The sequence below is a fragment of the Rhineura floridana genome, chromosome 9 (genome assembly GCF_030035675.1).
Source record: "Rhineura floridana isolate rRhiFlo1 chromosome 9, rRhiFlo1.hap2, whole genome shotgun sequence".
Lineage (NCBI taxonomy): Eukaryota > Metazoa > Chordata > Lepidosauria > Squamata > Rhineuridae > Rhineura > Rhineura floridana.
Window position 1 is genome coordinate 32,810,128 of NC_084488.1, and position 27,679 is coordinate 32,837,806.

Genomic DNA, 27,679 nt, shown 5'->3' on the forward strand with positions numbered 1-27,679 from the left:
ACCTGGAGCCAGCTCTGTTGGAGGACATTCTCCCCTGTACATAAGAAGTCTGTTGTCATGACCCTTGGTTCTCTCCCTGGAGCCCCATTCGCACTGCGCCCTCATGCCCCTTCTGCTGCGCTCCTCCTGAAACCCATTGCTGCCTATTAGCATTCCTCTTGCGCACCATTCTGTCTGCGTCGCAGCCAGACCGTTCCCTGCTCTGTTCGGCTCTTTGCAAGCCCAGCCGGCGGTCTCCAGCCCAGAGCTGCTCCCGCCGCTGCAGCCTGCATCGGTAGCACATTCCCATCCTCACAGAAGAGCCAAGGCAGAAGCTTCCACGCCATTCTCTTCGCACCCCGTCGCAGCAGCGGGCAGTTGCAACGGGGGAGAGACAGATGGAATGAGGCCGCCTGGCGAAGGAAGCCTCGCACACCCCACCCCCGCCGTCAGCGCGCCGCTTTGAATCAGGCACCGCCTTCTCCCAGGAAAGGATGCAGCAGCGGCGGCGACTGCTGTTGCTACTCGCGGCCCGCAGCCCGCGGTGCACAGCGGACAGAGAAGGCGGATGAGGCGGGTCTCTCTCACCCTGCCTCCTATCGGCGGGTGCAGGTACAGGCGGGGAATGAGATGGCTCTTCGGGACACTTGGGAGGCAAACCGCAGTGTCCCAGTCCTTCGATTGCAATGCTGCGTGCGGGACTCTTAGGATGCATACGGTAGATCGCGAAAGCATTGTATAATCGTGTGTCCTCTTTTGCAATGAGCTAGGTATCTTTTTGGTTGCTTCTCTCCAGCTTCAGATTTGTGTGGCTAAGGGGGCTACTGTTTCTAAGCAGGGAGAGTCACTTGTTTACGATCGGGCTAGAGAAAGAAAAAGCAGGATTGAAATTGTTATGCCTAATAATATGTCTATGCTTAGTATCGCTTTCTGTCTGCGTGCGTTTGTACATGCACACCCCACATGCAAAACGACTCCCATGATTTGTGTATAATTAAACTCTTCTGCCCATGAAACATCCTCTAATTCCTTGTCCAACTGTTCACTAGAGAAGCTGGTTTTAAATGCCATCCCTCTCTGTACCGCCGCCTCTCCCTTTTCTTTTCTAATCCGTCCCACCATCTGCTTGCTCCTCTTATATTTTGGGCTGAGATTTATTCATACTGGCGGCAGCAACAACCCCAAACTCCCTCCCCCCTCCCTTGATCTGTGTAGCTGTTTTGCATTCTGGATTAAATAAATAAATAAATACATCTTAAAATAGCTCCGATCTTTGAAGAGAAGTGGGTGGGGTGTAACTCTTGTCTTCATGGCTGGCTTGTTTGTTCTTGAAGCTCTGTAGCATCCTCATGACTGTCATAACTGATCCGAGCGTGCCTCTGTCTCCTCAGGTGACTTGGAGAACTTTATTTTGTTGCCTCCAATTTTTCCCATTCTTTGCCTTCTTTGCTGTTTTTTTAAGTTTCATGCCAGTTTCTCTACATGGATGTTACTTCTGGATCAGAAAAGATTTGCATGTTAACGTGTAGTGAATGCTCAGTCTATACTGATATGTGTACAGGCAGCAGAATTAGCACATGTTTGTCACATGTGATGGTGAACATGCTTTTTGTCCTCTAGAGAAGTGTTCAGGTGGGAAAATCCTAATCATTGTTGCCGTTAGATGTGCCAAGTGAATGCAAATCTAGTACAGCTGGAGAAACCAAGTGGAATAATTTCACCCAGTCCAGTTCAGTGGCAGGATTTCATTTCCAGACAGAAATTTGATAGTAATCTTGTCTGCATGTATGTGTGTGTATACATACTGCTTGCTTTGTCAGGAGTAGCAGGTGGCCAGGTGATGCCTTACTGGTTTCTCCTTTTGTTGCTAGCCTTCACCTTGTATTTGCATATCTGTGCACCAAATACATGTCCCTTCCATAGAACCTAATAGCCATATGCTACCATCCTAAACTGTCTGGTTTATCCAGTTTCTCACTAACTCTGTATTTTCATGTTCTTTCAAGTCTTCTCTACCATCCTGTTGTTTAAACCATCCTCTTGGGTGAAAAAGACTTCTAAAGCTTATTGGGTGTCATAGGGAGTTATCTGGGGATTGCGAAGAAATGGGTTAAAGGCAAGCCAATAAATATGCGATGGTAGAAACTTGAACCAATACATAGTTGTTATATCATGGAAGCGCAGGTTAACCAGATGACAGCAATCAGTGGCTTCTTAATGTTTGGTAATCAGAGGTAGGGTGACTATAACATGGAGGAAAAGCCTGCTGTAAAATCTTAGTGAACTTTTGACTTACAGGTGCTTAGAAACATTTTCTACTGTGTCATTAAGATTAGTGTTATATTTTTTTGTACAACTTTATGAGAATTATATCCAGTAAATAAAACATTGTGCATAATCTTGGTTTTAGCACATTTGCTGCATCTTGTTATAATATATTCTATATAGAGCTTTCATTTTGCAACTGGATGGAAGTCCCTAAGCCAGATTTTCTCCCAGTCAATTCTTCAAACTTTTTAAAAAATTAACTGTATTTTTCATGTATTTTTAAAAAAATCTTTCTGGTGCTTTTTCTTCCTTTACTGTCTTACAACAAATACTGGTATATGCATTTATATTCTTGCCATGCTGTGAACAGCTGGTCCTGTGGATATAAAAAGTGCAGTTCCAAGGATGTAAAAAGTGCAGTTCCAATGAGCAGGGTCTTTTCTGGTTTCAGAGAGTCTTGCCAACCAGATCCCCTGGTTACATTCTTATTTCAAAGGACTTTTGGGAGGGATCCTGGCTCTTTCTTTGGATTCATGGTAGACTTTTTAATGTTGTGGTTAAGATAAAGTATATCTCTCTCCCCTCCCCCCTTTAAACTAGTAGACATCTAAGGGACACTGTGTAGGCAGATTTCTCTTCATTTGCTCAGAGGCAAACCTGCTGCTTCTGTCTAATGTTCTGGCCAATGTGTGCAGAAGCACTAGGATGATTGCCAGGTACTTTGGGCACTTGATACCGACTCACCTACTTTAACATTTTATGAAAATTATTGACTTAATTATAAAATGTATTAAGACTATAATTATAAAATGTGTTAAGACTATTTTATTGTTAGGGTTTTTGCTATTTTGCATTGACTTACAGTGCCCCCCTTTAAATGTGCTGTTAGGGCACTGGTAGGGTATCTGTGGCCCCCTTTGATGCTGTGGGCCCGTTCTTGGTTTCTAGACTACCACTCTGGGAATCACTTCCTCCTCTCTCTCTCTCTCTCTCTCTCTCTCTCTCTCTCTCTCTCTCTCTCTGTGTGTGTGTGTGTGTGTGTGTGTGTGTGTGTGTGTGTGTGTGTGTGTGTGTGTGTGTGTGTGAGAGAGAGAGAGAGAGAGAGAGAGAGAGAGAGAGAGAGAGAGAGAGAGAGATGTTGCAGGGTGGAGGTAGGGAACCCAGAGACATAGAAGGAGGATGGGAGAGAGAAAACCAGAAATGGCTACAGTTAAAACAGATGGAGTGATGGGAGGTGTTCTCTCTCAGCAAGTGATCTGTGTTAATGGAAGGAGGTGGTGGAGATGGTGGTGGTAGAGAGCCAAAATGGATTTATGCTTAGGCTGTCCACTATCATGACATTTCTAGCCATGGGATTTCTGTGTCTGTTCTGCCCAATTATCCTCTTTTTGCTTTTGCTTTTGAGGTTATGTAATAGAAATGTATAAGCCAGTTGAAGACAAAAGACAAGGACCTTTCTGCTCTGCAGCAGTAGAACGAGCTTTTATACGTCTCACCAAATTGGGCCATTAATTCTTTTCAGTTTGCAAAGAAAGAGGTGAGCAGAATAATTTCAGTATTAGTGCTAGGTTTAATAAGCTAGGGAGGATAAAATGCCACATGCGCCATCATTATTTTGACTTTGCCTGGAGTGATATGAACCATGCAGCTGATTATGATTCTGAATGCATGAATCGGGATTCCAGAACAGGTTTGGAAAAGGGCTATAGGCAAGCAATGCGCATGAATTTTTGCAAAAGCAGGCTAAAGGCCCAGCTCAAAAAAACCCCATCAAAACTTGCCTATAATTACTCATGTACTAAGCTGGAAATTAAAAGGAGGCGATGGAAAATTATAGGATACTTTATGTTCTGTCACTTTTCTGGTAAAAGTGCCAAAATATTTCATCATCAAAATATTTCATCAGTAGTGGTATCTCTGGGAATTAGCAAGCTCATGAAGTGGCTGGGTGATTTTTTCACCATAATGATTAATTACTAGCAATGGCCCCTGAAGCAGGGACATCACTGTAAGATTTCATATACTGTAATTCACAAGAGCAACTGTGGCCCTGCTATTTTGAAACAAGCACTAGGGCAGAGGTAGTGAAACGATGTAGTCAAATGATGGATTGTCTAACTGTTAGCACTTTATGCCATTATTCTTCCAATTGATCAAGGCCTGTCTCAAGCCTTGTGTAGATGGTCAAACAGTGTAGAAATGTATGTATGTATTGGGGAGGGGGGGCAGAGTCAAGCCTTGTGATTTTACCCCTGATCTCTACATATTAATTGGAATTTCTGCACAGCAGCCTATGTGCAGAAGCCCCAATGCATGTAACCTCTGAATACACATGTATGTGTCCTACTTTACCAGTAGTGTAGTGGCAAATTCAGAAGTGCAGGATCCCTTCATGTTAGTCATAGCCACAGCCATGCTCCTCCCCCCCCCTTTTGCTTCTGGGTTGACAATGAGATCCTTGTTAATGCCTTCCCCACAACAACAGATGTCCCTAGGAACCAATCAGCATGAAAGGGGAGTGTGTTAGCTACTGAGAAGAGTCTCCTCAGTGGCTGACTTGCCTCCTTTCACTGATTGGCTCCAGTCACCAGAAAAAGGCAAGGAAGCATGCTAGAAGACTCTTCTCAGTAGCTAACACACTCCCCTTTCATGCTGATTGCCTCACAGGATCCTGGAGACATAGGGACCCTGCTGGAACCCTGCTCCCCAAAAAGTAAAAGGTCTAAGACTCCCTGAGATGACTACACCCTGCAGAGGACAGTCTTCTACTTGAAGAAGTCCTTTAGTTGAAGAGTTATCCAGTACAAATCTGTTTTAAATATGAGCCATAAGAAGAAAGAACAGGGGGCTAGAAATGGTTCATCAACAGTTGGCACCTGGACAGCAGACTGAACATTCACACAGGTTGCTTGGTCACAGTTTTTCCCACCATGGTGAAATGTATTGCATTTTTATTTAAATTATAGCAATTATTTTCTAAATTTGCATCTATACATTTAAATTAGCATATACACATTTTTTGCAAATTTCTCCCCTTTTTATGGTGATACCTAAATGGCCATCCTATGATCTATACCCTGAAACTTTATTCAGAGCCTGCCTACATTGGGGTGTTCATGCACAGGCTCATGAAGAAGTTCTGATTAGTGTGTATTGGGGAGGTGGAACAGGCTGGTACAGATCCCAATCCTCTTCTCTCACTAAGTACATTTCTGCCCAGGTTGACCATCTGCACAGGCCTTTGTCTGCTTCTCAACTATTTCCAAATCTTGCGTTCCCCCCCCTTTTTTTAAATCTGTTTGCCACTATGTGCAAAAACTAATATTGGTTGTCACTAAGCTGTGGGATCTAATAATTACAGGGGAAACTGACTTTCAGAGAAAGGGAGCTCAGGAGTAAGTATCCCCTGATTATTTTTTAGTTTGGGTCCCATTGTGCAAAAGGAAGAAACGCCAACACTGTTAGAGAAACTAGTTGCTCTACGGTAACTACATCAAAGAAGGCATTCTTCTAGGAGAAGAGATGTAGTTACTTACCTAGAAAGCAATATCATAGGCTTAGGACTATACAGTGCTTTTTTTGATAGAAAATGAGGTGCTGGTACTCATATATCAATAAAATGCTATAGGCGCCAGCACAAAATGGCTGCCATGAACAGCAAAAAAAGAGAGGTGCTGGTACCTGTACCGGTGAGTACTGTCACAGGAAAGCCCTGGAACCACATAAATCAAAGCCAGTAGTTGAATTGGACCTGGGAAGCTGTAGGAAGCCACTTTAGGCTTTAGAAGCACTAGTGTGATACGTCCTCAAACCATCCTGTTAGGAAGTAGGCTGCGGCATCAGCCTAAGCAAGGCTGTGACATTCAAATGGGTATGCATACCAGCCTATGGCAGCTTATTTCTCTGGTTAATATACTGGACTAAGAGGTTAGCCAGACCAGAGTGGCATGCTGGGAGAATCCTCCTTTCTCCATCTTCCTCTCCATCTTTACTCTCCTTAGTGACATGAGTTTAAAACTCTAAACTGCCTGTCACTAGGGTTGCATGAAGCAAACATTGATAAGAATTGAAAATACAAAGGGTGACTAGGTGGATACCTTTCACCAAAACCACTATCCATCTTTTAAAGGTTTACTCTCTCCTTACCATATACAGACACCATTATAACTTAGGGCGCAGGACACATTGGAATGGGCAGAATCTTAAAGCCCATATTGAAGGAAACCTTTTGAACCTTTTCTTGTCTTTAGATGAGTTGGAGGGGGAACAAATTTACTCCTCCCTACTCCTCTTCACCTCACTATACCCTCCTCTTTTCAATATGCCCCTGTGAGATCCAAAATCTTAAAGAAAGAGCAGATTTTGACCCCCCCACACACACCATGCTCCATACCTTCCTTTCAGCTGGAACCTTCACATTCAAGGAACAACTCAGCAGGATGCCAGATGAAGAGGCTTTAAGTAAGGATTATTTTATCTTGCTGTGCTCCTACATTCAAAGCAACTGCAAGGGCAGGCTTATGAGTCTTAATACTAAAAAGGTGTAGAATTCCTGGTCCTAGCTTCTGGGTTTTAGGGCTTCCACAGACATGCATACACACAGAATCACTCTAGCCAGAGGCAGGATAGGTAAACTTTATAATCTAACAGTTATTTTCCTGAGAGTCTCATAACAAAGTGTTATGCTTTACTGATTTTATTTCACCTGATAGGATAGGTGCTCTTATTTCTTTAGATTAAGGAATGTGAATGTGCTAGAATGTTAAGATGCACCCATGAACCTGAAGTATTGCATTTATTAGTTTGTAATTAAAATCCCTTTTTCCCCACCACACTGTAATAAAATTTCGCTTTGAAATTGTATCTGGTTATGGATGTGAATTTCTGCATTTACGCTATTTACACATATTTTTAGGGCAGCATGCTATTGATTCATGCAAAAGATCAGCCTTTTATACATGAGTGTTTTACATCTTCCTAGAGACACGTGCAACAGTTCAAAGATCCATTCTCATATGTTGCATTTCCCTCCAGTTTTGATATGGGAAGGGGCAGCTGCATGAGTAGTGATTAGGTCCTGAACATACCCCATGCCAGCCAACCCTAATGAATGACCCTTCTATGTCTTGCCAGCTGGAATCCCTTCACTGTTAACAGCATTAACTCAGTTGCTAATGCCCCCCATCGTTGGCCTAGTCCTGAATCTGAGCATCAATCCGCAGCTCATAATTCACAACTGTCTAAGCCGTTTCCCACTGTGTGACTTCCAAAATGATCTTGTGTGCCAAAACTGCTGTTCCCATCCCAAATCCTACTAACCTAAATATCCCTCCAATCCTTTTTTTCCAAAGGACATCACCATCCATCCTACACATTCTCCCTTGGCTGTAATTGGTATCAAACTGCATGTTGCCCAAGTCTCTACATGATGCACCTTCATTGCCAAGTGGAATGGAGGAAATGATGATGTGACATGCAGTATCACAAGATAAATTAGCCTCATAGCTCTCCTAAGAGTATTGCTTCCTAGCCCTGACTCTGGCTGAATAATTTGTGTAGTGGTACTATAGGCCACACACTGTGGACCCCAAAGGGATTAATAACGCTCCAGAACCTTATGTTTCTCATCCCTAAGCCAAAGTTCCCACATGGTTGTATGAAGGCCACTTGGCACGTGACACACTGCAGTCAGGTTTGTAGCTAAAGAGCAGTGAATGGAAGTTGCCAAGTCATTTTGTTACAGATTGAATCCCAGCCTTCTTGTGTAGTCAAATTGCTGGAAATAGTTTCTAGGTGCAGCCAGAACCTGGACTTTCAAGCACAGTGGCAGAAAGAGAACCTCCCAAAGCTGCATTCTTGAGCCACAAGATTGTCTCAACAATAGCTGAATTGTCTCAACAACATCTATCTCCCCTGCTGCCTCTGCTCATTCAGTCCTCCAGTCCTTCAGTTAGACTTCTAGTACCCAGTCCCAGATTGTATCCCAAACTTGGTAAATGTTATCATTTATATACAATGATATAACAAAATGTTGAGTAATTCATTAATAAAGAATCAAATCCAATACTGTGTTGTTAATATTTAATGCCACTTGGGTGCATAATAGTAACGGAAATCTAATCAGGAACAACAGAATGGTTTGGAAGTTGTGATAGATACTTCAGTACATGATTCCTCCATTGGAGGTAATATATTCATTCACATTAAAAAGTCAGTGGCAGAAAATACCCTTTTAATTAGTCTGGCAACATCAAAGAATAATAACAGTATTCTTAATCTAGCTGTGAGCAGGATGGGTTTTTGTTTTTTTTTAAAAAAGCACGAATAATAATTGCTACTTTATATAAAGCTCATCAATTATGCAATTCATCATTTTTAAAAAATGCAGTCCATGCCATACTTTTAAAAACCTTAGCACAGACAGACTTTAGACCTCTGTGGAATGATTCTAACCCTGTATGTTGATAAAATCCCTACTGGATTTTCTTTCAATACAAAGGACCTGTCATGTGCCTTTTGAGGGAAGGGCTGTGTCCTGCCTGTTGTCAAAGGACTCAGTCACAGACGTGTCTGTTGCTTTTTCTCTTTTTATTAAAGTTATAGATACATCAAAAGCAGTGTGCCTCATTAACGCGGCACTAAGATGTTGACTCAGCAACGGGGTCCCCCCCCCAGTCAGCTTAAGTAGGCTTGGATCGCGTGTGCACACGGAGGCTCCTCCTCAGCTCTGCCTGTTGAACTTCTTGCCTTTGGCGCTTCTGCACATGGAGTGAAGGTGGTTTGATCGCCAGCTCCCCCTCCAATGGAAGGGGGCTTCTAACAGTTTGGATGTGGAAAACTGGGCAGCGCTAGGCAGGGAAATGTCCGAGGTGCCAGACAGCATCTCAGAGGCGGGCGGCAGGGGCATGTCCCACTGGATAGTGTCAATGGGCTAGGTGGTGATTCTGCAGGGAAGTTGGGAGCGGGGGAAACGGCACTGTCTCCAACGGGGGTTGGGGTGTCCTGCAAGTTCATCCTGCTGTCCTGTCCTACCCCAGGCTCCCAGTCCAAGTCCTCATCTTCTGACTCTCCTTTGACCAACCCCTTCTCATCTGCCTGGGTCATGACAGGTCGCCATCTCTCCCCCCCCCCATCCCTTGGCAAGGCTTGAAAGCTGAAGAACTGACAGGAAAGAGGGTTCCAGGTTTTCCCAGCATAGAGATGGAATAATGGGTAAAGCTGTACAGTTTATCTTCCTGCCAGTCATTAACCTTTTAAAGGCACAGTCCTGCCAGAAGAGAGGTGGAAATCCTAGAGTTGAGCCGAGACCCTGAAACCATACTTCTAGATAGAGCTGTGTGATGCTCTGTGGGCTAGCAGAAGATGTGATCAGAATGGGCTGGATGTTTTCCCAAGGGTAGCAGTACCTGAGCCATTGGGGTAGGGCTGATCTATGTGAAAAGGCGATAGTACCATGATTGGTATCCTATAACCGGAGCTTGTTGAGAGCAGCTGGCTTTATTGTGAGACAGAAAATGTGAAGGTCATTAAAGGGCAAAAGGGGGACAGTTGTTTAATTTACTTATTCTTTCCATGAGGCTGAGTAGTGTGGATAATGGGAAAGTGGAGCTGGGCTGAGTTGGAAGAAAGTGGACAATCCCTAATATGGTATGAGTTTGTTTGGGCAGTAAGTCTCTTTATAATGGTTTCTCTTACTGTTCTGAAACATCACTATTTCTGGCCTGCACCAGCATCCAGTGGAGGCTGGTGCCTCCAATAACAGTAGGGTAGTGAATCCACTCTGTTTTTTAGTCAGAATTTTGAAGAAGCTGACCAAGGTGCTCAGCAAAATTCTCTGTCTAGAACCCAAGTACTGACCTGCTGCAGTGTGTGCATGCAGAACAGCTATTCTGTAGCTTTCTTGAGCACATTGTAACCTGAGAGACTTGGGCCGTTTGAACCTCAGTCTTCATCTGTAAGGGCATAAGGAAGGACTAAGCAGGTGATTTCCTAAAGGCAACTGCTACGAATCATTGTCTTCAATTGGTCATAATTACTCAAAAATGTTCTCTGCTCTGAGCATAACCTCTGCTTATAGGAAACCATCAAACCCTTCTCAATTGAGCATGGTTATCTAAACTTTGATAGTCAAAGCTCCGTAGCACCCATAGTTAAAGCAATCAGCATGATAGTGAACAGATGTAAATGAGGCTTTGTTGTCTCCGTGCAGTTTTAAATAACTGTCAAATCTCTACAGCATAATTGCAGCTCCTTCCTGTACCACAAAAGCTGAATACTCTGCAGCTCATCTGGGTTAGGACACAATCTCTTGTCAGAGACGGGGAATAAAACTAATCATGAGCAGAAATCACTGTGTGGTTTCCAAAATCCAAATTTTCAAGATCCCCTTCCCTAGTCATGTGGGGTATTCTGGCACAATGTATGCAGCGGGCTGTTCTAGTTGGGCAGTGGAGGGAGAGATCCTGGTATAGGGTAGCTGGCTGATATATACATTCTTTACCCCTGTTCCAGAGTCTAATCTGCATTTCCAGAACCCAGAACCCCCATCTTTCATAACTGAACTAGACACTGCTCCTCTGGCTGAAGTGCCTCCCTCCCTACCATTGACCTCTTGTCAGAACTGATGCACAACTTGAGGAATGTCAGGTGGGATTCAGCCTGTGTGAAAAAACGCAGTACTGTACCCTATCTGGACAGGGAGAACCTAGCCTCAGTTATTCACGCTCTGGTAACCTCTAGATTGGATTACTGTAATGCTCTCTACGTAGGGTTACCTTTGAAAACGATTCGGAAACTTCAGGTAGTGCAGAATGCTGCGGCCAGAGTTCTTACTGGGATGAAGAAATTCGACCACATAACACCTATTCTGGCCCAACTGCACTGGCTTCCAATATGTTTCCGGGCCAGATTCAAAGTGTTGGTCCTTACCTATAAAGCCCTTAACGGCACTGGACCGCAATATCTGATGGAACGCCTCTCCCGCTATGTTCCTACCCGTTCACTCCGCTCGACGTCTAAGGCCCTTCTCCGGGTCCCAACCCATACAGAGGCCCGGAGAACAGTAACAAGATCTAGGGCCTTTTCGGTGGTGGCCCCCGAATTATGGAATGCCCTCCCAGATGAGATATGCCTGGCGCCTTCTCTGTCATCTTTTCGGCGCCAGGTAAAAACCCACCTCTTCACCCAGGCATTTTAAAGTATTTAAGCTTTTAATCTTATTTTTTAAGTTTTCTTTCACTTTGTTTATATAATGTTTATATTGTCTGCGCAATACACACTTGCTGTATTTTAAATATTGTGGTTTTATCATGTACACCGCCCTGGGAGCTGCTAGCTATAGGGCGGTTTAGAAATGCAACTAAATAAATAAAAATAAAAATAAATGGATGGACTGGTAGGGAGGCCAGACACATCTGCCAAGGAAGCTTCCGTGCTGTAATAGACCAGAGTGCTTCAGGAGATGCTCTGTGACCCTATAAAAGCTTCTGGGTCAGGCTTGCTTGGAGGACTGAGCCACAAGGTGACCAGCTCACATCATCCTCAATGGGAGGAACCAGATCTAAATCCTCCATCCCTCTTCTTCAAGCCAGTTCCTTCTACTGTTGCTGCTAACACCAAAAGTATTATTAAGGTTGTTGAACAAACATTATTCCATAGAGTGACTGGCTGCCTCTATTTCCACACCTTTTGCATTTCAACTAATCAGTCACAATCAATAGAAATCCATTCACCATTTTCTGGACCTTGGAATTCTCCTCAGGTCACCCTCCTTTCTTCCAGGCCATACCTCTCACCAGCCCTGATTTGCACAGTCCTTGAGTCTTTTTTTGCTTGTCTAGAATGAGTCCTTGAACTCTGATAATGCCTCTTGCTTGCCTGGATGGAGAATAAAGAGGGCTGTGTGTAGAATCTAGCCAACTGTATGAATGGAAAAATTACATTTGTTGCTCTGCCCACCTTGCCTCTGATCATGCCCACTTTTGGTCTTGGCCCCTCACTCCACTGGCATACGGCCCCTGGAAGATTGCCCAGAAGGGAATGCAGCCATTAGCCTGAAGAAAGTTCCTCACTCCTGTTCTAGATAAATATATCTTCCATATTTTATGGACATGCCCCAAATTAAGAGATACAGGAATATTATTTTGGAAGAAATTAGGACTATTATTGGCTGTGATTTAACAAAAGACTAATTGGTAATGTTATTATTTGGCTTTCTCTATGAAATAGTACCTTGTGAAGATCTGGATTGCAATTAACAGCAGCCCATATGTCTGTAAGTCATAACTGAGAACAAAAATTTAGCTCACCTTCAGCTGTTGCATGGGGGTGGCAGGAAAATGGGACTTGGACAACATGATGAAATTGACAAACGTGATCAGGGTCAGGGAAGGAAGGCAACACAATAAGTTCAGAGAGAAATTGAATCCTTTTATATATTTTATTGGAATAATAAACTTTAAGAGACAATAAACCCAGATACTTTACTGGGTGAAATATAGTTTTTGATCTTGCTTCTCATTAAAAAAAATATTTAAATTTATATGCTGCTTTTCCACATAAATATGCTCAAAGCCGCTCACAACAGAAAAATGCATATCACTACATCAGAAACAATCAAATGCTAAATTATTTCAAAACATAACAATCCAACAAATAACTCAGTTTGATTACAGAAACATTATAAAATTTAAAATAATCATAAAACACTATTAACCTATAAAAACATATCAATGAATGACAAGCATAATAAACACTCCAATACAAAAATGCATGAAAACAGTTTTGTCACCCTAGCACAGATGTTACAGCCTCTGTTGATTGCTGATTGCTGTCATTGCTATTGGTGCCAGAAAAAGGTTCACAGCAGCACCTCCTTTAATCCCTTTCCCAAATGCCAACCAGAACCCTCCCAAGGAAGTGCCCAGAGCTAGCTCAGTTGTTGCTGGTCTTGAAATCAGAGTTAGCATCATCTAAGGTTATCTCAGTAAGATGACCGTAAAGTATAAATGATACATATCATATTTATTACACATAGTATATAATTTTAATTAAGATATTAAGAGCGCAGTGCAACTTGCATTTACGCTGGGCTGAGGGGAGTTGGATGTGGCGGATCTCCAGCTGAGCTGGCTGGGTCCTGGCTTAGCTGGGCTACACTGGTGTAAGTCCCTCAGCCTGGCTCAGCCAAGACCGGCGCAAGCAGTGGCGTCACTAGGGTTGGTGTCACCCGGTGTGGCCCTCAGCGCCTTGTCTCCCGAGAGTGTGAGCGTAGCACGCAGCCAAACAACAGGGCCCGGGAGCACGCCGCCGCCTCACTGCCGCTGCTGCCACCTTCTAACAGCCGAGGAAGGCAGCTGGCGCGGCACGCGAAGGCTCTCGTTGGAGCCTAGGTGGTGCCGGGGGGGTGGCTCTGGGTGTCACCCCTGTCTGGTGGTGTCACCCGGTGCGGCCCGCACCTGCCGCACCGCCCCAGTGACGCCCCTGGGCGCAAGTGGAGCTGGTGTAAGCCAGTGTAAGGCCTGAAAAAGGGTGTGTTGTGTCGTGTCAGGGGAGGGGCTGAGGTGAGGGGACTTAGGCCACATCCAACTCATGTTTGGAGTGCTTCTGCAAGTCCCACTCCAGGCAAAAGTTATGCTAGGAGAAAGGTCGGTCTGAGAAAATAATCGCAATAGAAGTCAATGGAGAGGGCTTACTTCCCGGTAGGGGTATTTGGGAGAGCAGGCTTTTACTTTATCGTCCCTGTGCGCAGCTCCCAGCTGTGCCAGCATTCAGCCAACCCAGAGGCTTCTGAATGGCAATTGGATGTGGCGGAACTTTACACCTGCTTTTCTTGCTCCGGCACAAATGACACCTGAGTTGGATTGCTCTGTAAGTAGCCCTGTCAATGTACATGTTTTAATGTTATCCTTAATGTTTGTAAATCTAATATTTATTTAATAAAAAAGGAGGATTTTTTCTCTCTCTCATAACCATGAATAGCAATTGTACATTTGCCAGCAAATATTTGGAAGAGGCATATTTGAAACCTAGGGTATTTAAAGTTTCATGGAGATGGAGATGGACATAATGGTTTCCCACTGAAGACTGATTTTAAATTACAGTTCTAATACATTTTAGGCTTTTAGGAATTTAGTGTTAAGGAGGGGTTTTTTTGTTTTAAATCCATCAAAAGCTCTGCAGGAAGAGTTGAAATGTAGTTATAGCCTTTCAATGAACAAAGAAGAATGCATTTCTGCTATAATTACATGGTAAGGACTGATGACTCATTTCCTCATAGACAAGGCTCAGAAACATTCATAGTTTTCATTCTATCCAACATGCTCTCACTTCACAGAGAGGCTAAAAATGCCCCCTTTCCAGCTCATATAATGATTTTGAATAAGTAAGGAAAGAAAATATCAGAACTTATTGTTGTGTGGAAGAGTTTTCAGGTGATGTTTTTGAGAATTTCAGTGCATGTAGGCGACACACTTCTGCCAGAAAGGAATGAGCTGCTGATAATTAATTACAATCTTCTTGTCCTGAAACCATTAGGCACTGTCTGAACATACAAAATGAAATAAACAGGCTTAAAATTTCAAAATAAGATGAGTCTAGTGTGGTGTAGTGGTTAGAGTGTTGGACTATGACTTGGGAGACCAGGGTTCGAATCCCACACAGCCATGAAGCTCACCGGGTGACCTTGGGCCAGTCACTGCCTCTCAGCCTCAGAGGAAGGCAATGGTAAACTACCTCAGAATATTGCTTGCCATGAAAACCCTATTCATAGGGTTGCCATAAGCCGGGATCGACTTGAGGGCAGTCCATTTCCATTTTTCACCAGCAGGCTTAAGATGTATTTAAGGGGGCACTTGAATGTTCTTCAACCTCTGTCACCACATTAAAGTTATAGAGGGAGCTGCAAGGGAATTTTCATGTAGGTAGGGAATAGAAAGAGTAATGGTTTTAACTGAGATGATGGTTCCTGTAGATCAGTGGTTCCAGGGAGGGCCAGTGTAAGATGTTTGGGTTCAATATATTGAGCCAACAGTTAACAAGGTAGTTTTATTAAGCAGTAGTTACAACAACACTGTGTTTCTCTTGGAACTCCTTCAGTCAGCCAGGCTCCACCCCCTCAACCCATTCTTTAGGGATCATCTCTAAACTCCCATCCCAATGTAAGGAAATGTCTCTAAATTATTACAATCACTATAGCAAGTAGCAAGCCTTCTCAAATACACTTGCCAGTTTGCTGAGAACAAGTGTCCCTTGCCATTTGACAATGTAAGATCCTGCTCAGCAGCACACATATCTCCTCTCCTAAGTTCTCAGCACACTTAAGATCTTGGGGAAGATCTCTTACATTGTTCTCAGCTTTGGAATTATCAGAAGCTTCTGCTTACTCCAAACCTCAATGTGACAGAGACAACCCAACTCTCCACCACTCTCCTACGCCAGAAATTTGTACTGCTTCTTTCTGTTCCAAAGAGCCTAGCCTGATATGAGACGAGATCCAAATCACCCAGACAATTTCCCCCCTCCCTCAAGTCTTCTGTAATATACAGAAGGGGAAGGAAGGATTCAGTGACAACCACAAATAGTGGCTGGCTACTGAGCTAAGGCAAAATTTGTGGGCCCCTTGGGGGACTAGTGTAGAAGAGCCTTCACCAACCTGGTGTCCTCCAGATGTTGGATTATACTTCCCAGCCAGCATGGCCAATGGTCAGTAATGGTGGGAGCTGGAATAGGTGATGGGAGCTGGAGTTCAACAACATTTGGAGACCCATAGGCTCCCCACTTCTCCCATAATGCTATAAAAATGCCACCCACATATGGCTTTCTGGACTTCATGGAATATGTGACAAACAATAGGTAGTCAACTTTCCCATTTGATTGGGCCCAACCCTAGTAGAGGAGAAGGATTAAACCTTGCTTTCCCAGCACTGTGGCCCAAATCCAAACTGGAACTCCTATAGCTGCCTTTAGAAAGTATCTTGGGAGAACCAGTTCAAGGATATCATGTTACATCTGGTCCTTGGGGAGATCCAGGGCAACTAGTTCTGAAGACTGAGTTGTAAGCTTCACTTGGTTTAAGCGGAATATTAATTCTGTGTACCTTTGGGTAATATTGTCTGTAGCTGAAGGATGTTGACATTTACATCTGAGGTTCATCTATAACTTTGTTACATTCTCCTTCAATGCCCTTATGAATTGCCCTTCACTACACTCTGCAGTGAAATTACTACCCAATGATCCAGGATCTACTCAAGTTTTCCACACTCTCCCAAGAGACCAGAAAATCCTGATGTACCCTATTGGATCAAGTTTGTGTTGACTTTGGGTTTTCCTTGAAAACTTTTAACCTTCAGCCAAGGTAGTATAATGCATTGTTGGCAGAAGCTGGGAATTTTGTACAGTGGTTTGCAGCTATTCTCTTTCTCTTTTTGTTCACGATGTGCAGGGATGAAAGGAAAGGGTTCCAAAGGAGTGGAAAAGATACTTTTATTTATGAACTGCTTAAGAAGGCTTATTCTCATTGAATTCATTGAGACCAAGCGGGCTTGAGCACAAGAAAGCTGAAGTGGTTGATGATTATGCTGAAAACTAAAACCAGGATGGCAGTGTGATAAATTAAACAATTAAATTAAACACCACCACCACAGAACGGGTGTGTGGGATGAAAATTGCAACTGGCTGATTGAAGCTGTATTCAGTTTGGAAAATGAACATTTGAAACGAAAGTAATCTAAAAGCCATAAACCATGAAGTAAGACAAAATACAGCTATACTTGCAGGGGGGGAAAACAACTTAAGGTTGGTGAGGAACATAAAGCTGAAGATAAACAGAACTTTTCTTAGAGCTGAAGGCGGTGTTATAGAGCATTCAGTGGAATATGGTGAGAAAGTAACTTGCTGTTTTTAACTACAGAAATGTTGTGGAAGTAAAGTTAGAGAAACCTTATTATAAATTAACCATCCCTGAACCATATGGATAGAGGGGGGATAATCCTAAGTAAATAACATAGACGATTTCCAAAAGCCAATTCATCTATCACAGGCTACAGTATCACACTCTAGCATGACCATGAAAATGAAGCTAGATTAAGAAATCAGGTTTTGTAGAAGAGAGCAGGCTAGATTGTCAGTGGCTCCCACTGAGTTCTATAGGACAACATAACACTCTTGTGGTGAGAGCTAAATCTGCCCTCTAAATCAACTTTGGGTGGCTAGGCACACACTAACATGGACCCAGCAGGAGGTTGCAATGTATCCCTCTATGTAGAGAGCACACTGCCCAACACACACACACATCAAGAAACCTTAGCAGTATTGTCAATCCTTCTCCCATCTTCAGTAATGACAGATTAGGTATTAAATACTAAAGCTTTAAAATATTCTTCTTCATTCCTGCTCTGTTTAAGCCAGTAAGACTTCCTATGCACACGTACATGGGAATAAGTCCTATGATTTAACTCAGTGAGATTTGCTTCCAAGCAAACTTACTTAGGAGATCCTTAGCAATAAAATGTTTTTACTGGTTGTGCAGGTAACACTAATGGACTATAACAGCAGCAGTAGCGATAGAACAGGAGTTTTTTTAAAAAATGGTTCCAGGCATTCAGTTTGTGGAAGTCTTTGCAAATTTAGACAACTGATTTATGTGTCAGTGTTTCTCTGTAATTCCTGAAAGCCACACTCTCTTCTGTGTTTCTTTATGTATTGTTTGATCCCTTGGAGACAAATGGGTAAACAAGCCTTAGCCTCCTCTGGCCAAATAAAGGTAGTGGCTTTTCCATGGTTTTTCTGGGGCAAAGTGGTAATTTTAGCACGGGCTTTTAGCACTTTAAAAATTCTAGTATTTGCAGACCTGGCACTTTGGAATTTAATCTCCCCAGACGCCATGAACTTGCCCAGTTCATTCTCAGAGAGAAGATAAAAATAAGAAACTTGGATGCCAAAAAAGGTAGTGGAAAGTAGCAACCATGGATGTGAGTTGGCCAGCCAGTCTGAATGGTTCCCACACCAGTGTCCTCAGAGGTGTGGCACCTAATCACACCATCTGGGTGATTATATGTGGCTGCAACATAGATATCTTATAGCAGCAATGTGGAGGGACTACTTAGAAGCAGGGACAACTATGTCACCAGAGTAACACAGGAACTGAGCAAAAGGATAACAATGAAGACTTTGCATAAGGCTGTGTGTATGGGTTGTTTCCTAGAGGAATCTGGCTGTAGCTCTACACTCTGCTTTGTTGCAGGAGGCAAGCTGCAGGCTGCACCTTAAAAGAAAAGGGAGACCCGCTAACCAGGGTGATTCAGAGGAGAGAACAAGCAGTGGGTTTGTTCTGCACCCTAGACGATTTTGGGGGAAACAAAGAATACATTGTTGAAACAGGTGGATGGTGGGAAATCTTGCTTGGAAAATCTGGGGGAACCCTCCCTTGTAACTTATTAAAGAATAAAGAGAAATTATCACAAGAGCCTGTCCTACTGGAGAAGATTGGCACTCTTCATTGTTGTCTGTCTTAGACTTGGGAACATATTGTTCAATGAATATTTGGTCTGTTTGTTTCTTGCAGGATGGAACATGAGGCTTCCCAGCTAGAAAAGCAGCATGTACATAATGTCTATGAAAGCACAGCCACTTATTTCAATGATCTGCAGGGCAAAGCATGGCCTCATGTTCGTCAGTTTCTACTAGACCAAAAGCCAGGCAGCCTCATTGCTGATATAGGTAAGTATTTTACTTTTATTTTTTCAGCACAGTTAACAAATCCTTATGACTTTTGTTGTTATGTGCCTTCAAGCTGATTATGACTTATGGCGACCCTATGAATCACCGACCTCCAAGAGCATCTGTCATGAACCACCCTGTTCAGATCTTGTAAGTTCAGGTCTGTGGCTTCCTTCATGGAATCAATCCATCTCTTGTTTGGCCTTCCTCTTTTTCTACTCCCTTCTGTTTTTCCCAGCATTATTGTCTTTTCTAGTGAATCATGTCTTCTCATGATGTGTCCAAATTATGATAACCTCAGTGTCATCATTTTAGCTTCTAGTGACAGTTCTGGTTTAATTTGTTCTAACACCCAATTATTTGTCTTTTTCACGGTCCATGGTATGCACAAAGCTCTCCTCCAGCACCACATTTCAAATGAGTTTATTTTTCTCTTATTTGCTTTTTTCACTGTCCAACTTCCACATCCACACATAGAGATCGGGAAGACCATGGTCTGAATGATTCTGACTTTAGTGTTCAGTGATACATCTTTGCATTTGAGGACCTTTTCTAGTTCTCTCACAGCTGCCCTCCCCAGCCCTGGTCTTCTTCTGATTTCTTGACTATTGTCTCCATTTTGGTTAATGACTGTGCCAAGGTATTATCCTTGACAAGTTCAATGTCCTCATTGTCAACTTTAAAGTTACCTAAATCTTCTGTTGTATTTACTTTAGTCTTTTTGACATTCAGCTGTAGTCCTGCTTTTTTGCTTTCCTCTTTAACTTTCATCAGCATTCGTTTCAAATCATCACTGTACTGGTTTCTGCTAGTAGTATGGTATCGTCTGCATATCTTAAATTATTGATATTTCTTCCTCCAATTTTCACACCTCCTTCATCTTGGTCCAATCCTGCTTTTCGTATGTTATGTTCTGCATATAGATTAAACAAATAGGGTGATAAAATGCACCCCTGTCTTATGCCCTTTCTGATAGGGAACCAATCGGTTTCTCCATATTCTGTCCTTACATTGGATTGTCCAGAGTATAGGTTGCGCATCAGGACAATCAGATGCTGTGGCACCCTCATTTCTTTTAAAGCATTCCATAGTTTTTCATGATCTACACAGTCAAAGGCTTTGCTGTAATCTATAAAGCACAGAGTGATTTCCTTCTGAAATTCCTTGGTCTGTTCCATTATCCAACATATGTTTGCGATATGATCTCTGGTGCTTCTTCCCTTTCTAAATCCAGCTTGGACATCTGGCATTTCTCTCTCCATATAGGGTAAGAGCCTTTGTTGTAGAATCTTGAGCATTACTTTACCTGCATGGGATATTAAGGCAATAGTTCAATACTGCATTCCTTGGGATCCCCTTTCTTTGGAATTGGGATGTATATTGAACACTTCCAGTCTATGGGCCATTGTTTATTTTCCCATATTTCTTGACAAATTTTTGTCAAAATTTGGATAGATTCAGTCTCTGTAGCTTGTGGCAACTCTATTGGTATGCCATCTGTTCCTGGTGATTTGTTTCTTCCAAGAATTTTAAAAGCATCTTTCACCTCACATTCTAAAATTTCTGGTTCTTCATCATACAGTTCCTCCGTGAATGAATCTGACAACCTTGCATCTCTTTTATAGAGTTCTTCAATGTATTGCTTCCATCTTCCTTTTATGTCATCTCGGTCAGTCAGTGTGTTCCCCTGTTGATTATTCAACATCCCTACTCTTGGTTTAAATTTCCCTTTCATTTCTCTAATCATTTGGAATAGGGCTCTTGTTCTTCCCTTTTTGTTGTCCTCTTCTATTTCTATACAATAACTATTATAATAGTTTATTGTAATAGAATAACTATTGTAACTCTTTGTCCCTATGTACTAGGCGCTGTATTATCGCATTTAGGGTTCTGACCCTGTTTCTATCTCCTTTTGCTTTTGCTTTCCTTCTTTCTTTAACCATTTTAAGTTTCTTCAGTCATCCATTAAGGTCTTTCTCTCTTTTTAACGAGAGGTATTGTCTTTTTGCATTCTTCCCTGATGTCTCTGACTTCACTCCATAGTTCTTCTGGTTCTCTGTCAACTAAGTTTAAAGCCTCCAATCTGTTCCTTATTTGATCGTTATATCCTTCTGGCATGTTATTTAAATTGTATTTTGGCATTATGATAGTTTTGTTCTTCTTCTTTAGCTTTACTCTGATTTTCGATGCGACCAATTCATGATCTGTACCGCAATCTGCTCCTGGTCTTGTTTTTGCAGAAAGTATGGAACCTCTCCATCTTTTGCTACCAATTATATAATCAATTTGATTCCTATATTTACCATTTGGTGATGGCCACGTATACAGTCTTCTTTTCAGTTGTTCAAAAAATTTGTTCACAAGAAACAAGTTATTGGCTTCACATAATTCAGGAAGTCTTTCTCCTGCTTAATTTCTGTCTCCTAAGCCCCATTTCCCCACAATTCCTAGTTCTTCTCTGTTCCCTGCTTTTGCATTCCAGTCCCCCATGATTATCAGTGCATCTTGTTTTGGTGTGTGATCAATTTCCTCCTGTATGACTTTTACTTCAGTATTAATACATACAAGGCATTAATAACATAGAAAAAAAGGATTTTATTTCCTGATGTACACTTATGACAGTTTCAATTTTCTTAAACCATATACAGTATTTATTATATTGCAAGCCCCATTAACATGAAGAAAGGCTTTGCAGTTATTTGTTTATCCATCACAAATTACATAAAATCCAGCTCTGGGCTCGGAAGTATTCTGATGTGGAGATAAGAGTCCAGAATGTCTTCTTCACTTTGGTGAAGGAAACAGCTCTATGTATGCATTCCATTTGCACACACGTGGAGTTGTTTCCTCCTTTGGTGATGTTAATGGATAAAAGCATGGTCAGAAGCATCACTTAATTTCTGCAGTTGGATGAGGGGCTGGCCAGCTTATTGACTGAGTTGGCTCCTACTCTCTTGCAACAGTAGGTGCTCTCTTTGCTTTTGAAGCTTGTGGGAGGTAGGCCAAACCATCTGGGGATGTTTGCAAAATCCATATGAGTTTTGAGATGAGAATGGCGGTGTTTGCCCATCCCTTTCTAGAATTAAATCTTGGATGGAAGATCATTACCAGTTACTGACCTGGCATACAGCAGCCGTTTAAGAGTTGTTTGGTCCCAGGCTATGGTCTGAAGGCACATGAGGCCACCACCTTGCTGAAGCTAAGCAGGTCTGAGTCTAGTCAGTGCCTGGATGGGAGACCACTTGGGAACCACATATATGCTGCCTTTGCTGTCTATGATGAAAGAAAAGCGGGGCATACATGCAATAAATAAATAAATAGATGAATTGGTGACATGGCAGCAAGGCAGTCCCAAGCTTGGAGAATGACTAGAAGGGCAGATAGCTTATAACCAGCTTTCTCCTCATCTGAGCTGCCCCTATCCCACCACTGTACCCCACCCTACCCAACAAACCCACCAACTGATGGCCCTCCCATTTGGCCACCTCCCAAAAATGTTCTGTAGGTTGAATAGAATATAGAATTATCTCAACCAACATCAATTAACCTATCCAACTAGTTAAGCACACTAAGTAAGCCAAACAACTCTCAAAAAGGGTGTGTGTAAATATTTAAAACAGCCTGAATATTCAAAAAGTGCTCTATAAATGCAAAGCATTATTATCATCATCCATATTACTTTATGCTAGCCTTAGTTTTTCAAAAGCTATTTTAAAGAATTATGCAGGCTTTTACTTTTAATGATTGTTTTCTTACTACTTAACATGCTCTGTTGTCATCCTGTAGTTATGGGGACATGGTTTAGTACTTAATGCTTCTGATTAGCAGGTCAGAAAGTACTATTTCTTAAGGCAATTCCAAACATATTAGCTGAATCATCAATAGTAAACTAGGTCCTTTCCATTAGCTGCATCCCTGCATTACTCCAGCGGAAAATTTACAGAAAATACTCTTCATCATTTGCCTTTATACCTGTGTGGAACACTTTTCAAAATCTTATTTGAATGGTTTTGCATTAAAGTGGCACTTTTTCTTGGCAATACATTTGAACCTATCCACGGGTAGACAGAAAGGAGATACATTCTGTAGCCACTTATTATACTTGATGTGTGTACAGCTGTAATTTATATGAAGGGATGCTGCTGTTCAACAATAGAGATATGTGATAGAGGTTTCCATGCAGTCATATTATTGCTGATGTTCATCTGGATGCACATCTGTATCACAGTATTCATCCATAGAAACGCCAGTTGGCTGAACATCCTACTTGTTTTCCATGACTAGAGGTGGATTAGGGCGGTATGCCATACATGTAATATTAAAATTCAATTGAATTATTTATCCAAGTAGCTTTGAAGGATATCCAAAATGACAGCTGGGATAATGGGACTGCTGTTTTCATAGAATGGCAGTAGAATGAAGAACACCACAGTAGGTAAGGAATTGAGTGCAGCTGTTTCTGTGGATGGGTATTGGGTCCTTTATAACAGGGGTTATTAACCTGTGGTTCTTCAAGGGGTCCGTGAATTGAGTGCAATCAATGCAATAACATTTATTTATTTATTGAGGTCCATAGCTTTCATCAGATTCTTATTTATTATTTATTTAATTACATTTCTAGACCGCCCTATAGCAGAAAGCTCTCAGGGCGGTGTACAACAAATAAAATCACAATTAAAATATGAGCAAGTGTGGAAAAAAATATATATATATATAGTACAATTATAAAACATTAATAAAATTGCCATTGAGATTTATAAATTAAGATCATATTAAGTTTAGAATGTTAAATTAAAATATTTAAAAATTTACAAAATTTAAAAAGCCTGGGCGAAAAGGTAAGTTTTTACCTGGCGCCGAAAAGATAACAGAGAAGGCGCCAGACGTATCTCGTCTGGGAGGGCATTCCATAGTTCGGGGGCCACCACCGAGAAGGCCCTAGATCTAGTTGTTGATCTCCGGGCCTCTTTATGGGTTGGGACCCGGAGAAGGGCCTTCGACGTCGAGCGTAGTGAACGGGTAGGTACATAGCGAGAGAGGCGCTCCATCAGGTATTGCGGTCCAATGCCGTTTAGGGCTTTATAGGTAAGAACCAACACTTTGAATCTGGCCCGGAAACATATTGGTAGCCAGTGCAGCTGCGCCAGGACAGGTGTTATATGGTCAAATTTCTTTGTCCCAGTGAGAACTCTGGCCGCAGCATTTTGCACTAGCTGAAGTTTCCGAACCGTCTTCATAGGTAGCCCCACATAGAGTGCATTACAGTAGTCCAATCTAGAGGTTACCATAGCATGGATAACTGAGGCAAGATGCTCCTTGCTCAGATAGGGTCGTAGTTGGGCTACCAGCCGGAGCTGGTAGAATGCATTCCGTGCCACCAGGCTACCTGAGCCTCAAGTGACAGGAGCGGATCTAATAAGACCCCCAAACTACGTACCTGTTCCTTTAGGGGGAGTGTAACCCCATCTAGGACAGGTCGAACGTCAACCATCTGGGCAGAGGGTCCTCCCACCAACAGCATCTCAGTCTTGTTAGGATTGAGTTTCAGTTTATTAGCTCTCATCCAGCCCATTATCACAGCCAGGCAGCGGTCTAGTACATCAACAGCCTCACCTGACGAAGATGAAAAGGAGTAGTAGAGCTGCGTATCATCAGCATATTGCTGGAAACGCACTCCAAAACTCCTGATGACCTCACCCAGCGGCTTCATATAGATATTAAAAAGCATGGGGGACAGAACTGAACCCTGCGGGACCCCATATTGGAGTACCCAGGGACTCGAGTAATGTTCCCCCAGCATCACCTTCTGGAGACGATTCCCGAGATAGGAGCAGAGCCACCGCCAAGCAGTGCCTCCCACTCCTAAATCCGCAAGTCGCTCCAGAAGGATACCATGGTCGATGGTATCAAACGCCGCTGAGAGATCAAGGAGAACCAACAGAGTTACACTCCCTCTGTCTTTCTCCCGACAGAGGTCATCATACAGGGCGACCAAGGCCGTTTCTGTACCAAACCCCGGCCGAAAGCCCGATTGAAATGGGTCTAGATAATCAGTTTCATCCAAGAGAGCCTGGAGTTGGCGAGCGACCACACGCTCTAGAACCTTGCCCAGGAATGGGACATTTGCTACTGGCCTATAGTTGTCCAAATTATCAGGGTCCAAGGAGGATTTTTTTGGAGCGGTCTTACTACCGCCTGTTTCAGGCAGGGTGGGACCACTCCATCTCGTAAAGAGGCATTAATCACCTCCTTGGCCCAGCCGGCTGTTCCATTCCTGCTAGCTTTTATTAGCCATGAGGGGCAAGGATCCAGAGCAGAAGTGGTCGCCCGCACCTGTCCAAGCACCTTGTCCACATCCTCGAGCTGTACCAACTGAAACTCATCCAATAAAACAGGACAAGACTGTGCTCTGGACACCTCATTAGGATCAACTGCTACAATAATGGAGTCAAGGTCCCAGCGGATGTTCATGATCTTATCACGAAAGTGAAAGTGAAAGTGTTAAGGGGGTACATGACCCAAAAAAAGTTAAGAACCACTGCTCTAAAGTAATGTGCAGGGTGGATTGAAGAAGACAGTTTTAGTATTAACTTTATGTTACCATTTTAAAACAGACTTTATTGGCACTTGTCGTAAGAAATAATTCTTTTTGTGTTTCAATGGTTTATTTTCACCCCGAGAACACATAATTTTACTCTGCTCCAATATCAGATGAACACTTGAACAATAGAGGAGCTTGTTTTTTCCTGTGCTACTTCTGTAACAAAGGTTGGTGGTTATGTGTTTGTTTGTTTTTAAGGTTGTGGGACTGGAAAATATCTTGGTGTCAATAACCAGGTGTATAATCTTGGATGCGATTACTGCAGTTCTTTGGTTGAGATTGCAAGAAATAAAGGTTGCGAAGTGATGATCTGCGATAACCTTAATCTTCCTTTCCGGGGTCAGTGCTTCAATGCAATCATTTCTGTGGGAGGTAAGAGAGTTTAAGAGCCCAGATACTTGATCAAAGTACAACATATGTTCAGTATACACTATACACTACATGAGAGCCAGTGTGGTGTAGTGGTTAAGGTTCTGGACTACAACCTGGGAGACCAGGGTTCGAATCCCCACACAGCCATGAAGCTCACTGGGTGACCTTGGGCCAGTCACTGCCTCTCAGCTTTAGAGGAAGGCAATGGTAAACCACCTCTGAATACTGCTTACCATGAAAACCCTATTCATAGGGTCGCCATAAGTTGGAATCGACTTGAAGGCAGTCCATTTCCATTTTCCATACACTACATACTTCTGCACTGGTGTTTTCTACTTTTGTCCAGAAAAGAAATAATAGTATATAACAGGGGTGGAGAACCAAGATCGAATGCGGCCCTCCAGACTTCTATCTGGCTCTTGGCAGAGTTTTTTTAAAGCAGATTTTCCAACTTCACAAATTCCCCATTGGACACACACACACACACCAAAAAAAAGCCACACGAACACAAAACATGCTTTGCTTCTTGCTTACACCCTGTAACAATGGTAGTTTCTCCACAGGACTCAGTAGTTCATATCTACTATACTACACAGATTCTTTTATGAATCTGCCTTAGTTCACTAACTAACAAGACAGTCCAATGGCTCTTGCGCCAATGTAAATCACCTATCAATGACACCAGTACAAGGGCCATTGAATCATCCTGAAAGTTATCTGTCTCTTCCTGCTGCCTCATCAAATTCATGGTGCCAAAACTGGCACCTCTCAAATACTGGGCTTCTCCTGTTTTCACAACTCCTGACACCTGCCGCCCTGGGCTCCTACTGGGAGGAAGGGTGGGATATAAATAAATAAAATAAGGTATTATTGTTTGGGTATTTGAGGGTGCAGGAGTGAAAGGCACAAACACGGGTAAAAACTGGGGTTGCCATATTCCAGTTCTACAAATCCGGGCAGCTAATTTGCTAATTATGCAAATTAGAAATATTAATTGTTGCATTGTCCAGCTGTTTAGTTTTTGTGTCTTGTAATTAGCACCAAAAAGTGAGGGAGGATGTGAGGAATCTTTTTTTTTTTAACTTACATTTTCAGCCTTAAATGCTTAGACTCTCATTTCCAACACTATGGAATATTTATTTATTTATTTATTAAGAGGATTTATATCCTGCCTTTCGACTGTTAAAAAAAGAGCTCAGGGCAGCTTACAAACTTAGCAAAAACAATAAAAATGCACAATCAATATAAAAACATAATAAAAATACAAAATAGGAACAAACATAAAACAAGCCAGTGCAGCGGTATAAAATCCAGCATAAAACAAAAAGCTAGCAAAACATCAGATAAAACTGCTACAAGTTGCAACGCAGATAGAAATCAAGATTTCAATATTATCAGTTTAGTCAATCATCTTATTTAAAGAGAATAGTGTCTGAGCATGTAAGAAATGTCTTTAGTACACTGATTCTCACATACCAGATCAGGGAAAGGGGAAACATAGCTTTCTGTCATAAAGTCTGGAACTTGATGGAGATTTGAGTGCTGGCACCACTTTTTTAAATAAATAAATAAATGCAGTGAGTTCTAGAGACCTGGCAAGCCATGCACTATCAGGGCAGCTGTTCTATCCCTATTGGTCTTAAGGGGAGGGAAAGGTTGCATCCTCCCCTGCATTGAATAGATAGATTCTGTCTGTGCGTATGTACGTGTGTATGTATAAACACACATCCATCCCTGGGAAGA

The 27,679-nt window shown here is 42.4% G+C and overlaps 1 protein-coding gene across 2 annotated transcripts in view; it reads left to right on the plus strand.

Annotated features, from left to right (window-relative positions):
- Window positions 1-510: 510 nt before the first annotated feature.
- Window positions 511-27,679, plus strand: part of TRMT9B (tRNA methyltransferase 9B (putative)) — a 33,238-nt gene continuing 6,069 nt past the window's right edge. Inside the window, exons 1-3 of one of the 2 annotated variants that reach the window (XM_061583968.1) lie at window positions 511-591; window positions 18,809-18,963; window positions 25,763-25,936. In XM_061583968.1, coding sequence (XP_061439952.1) covers window positions 548-591; window positions 18,809-18,963; window positions 25,763-25,936 — 373 coding nt within the window. In that variant the 5' untranslated portion in view covers window positions 511-547. Of the gene's footprint in view, window positions 592-621; window positions 698-18,808; window positions 18,964-25,762; window positions 25,937-27,679 lie in introns of those variants that run through there. The other variant, XM_061583970.1, reaches the window with a different exon arrangement.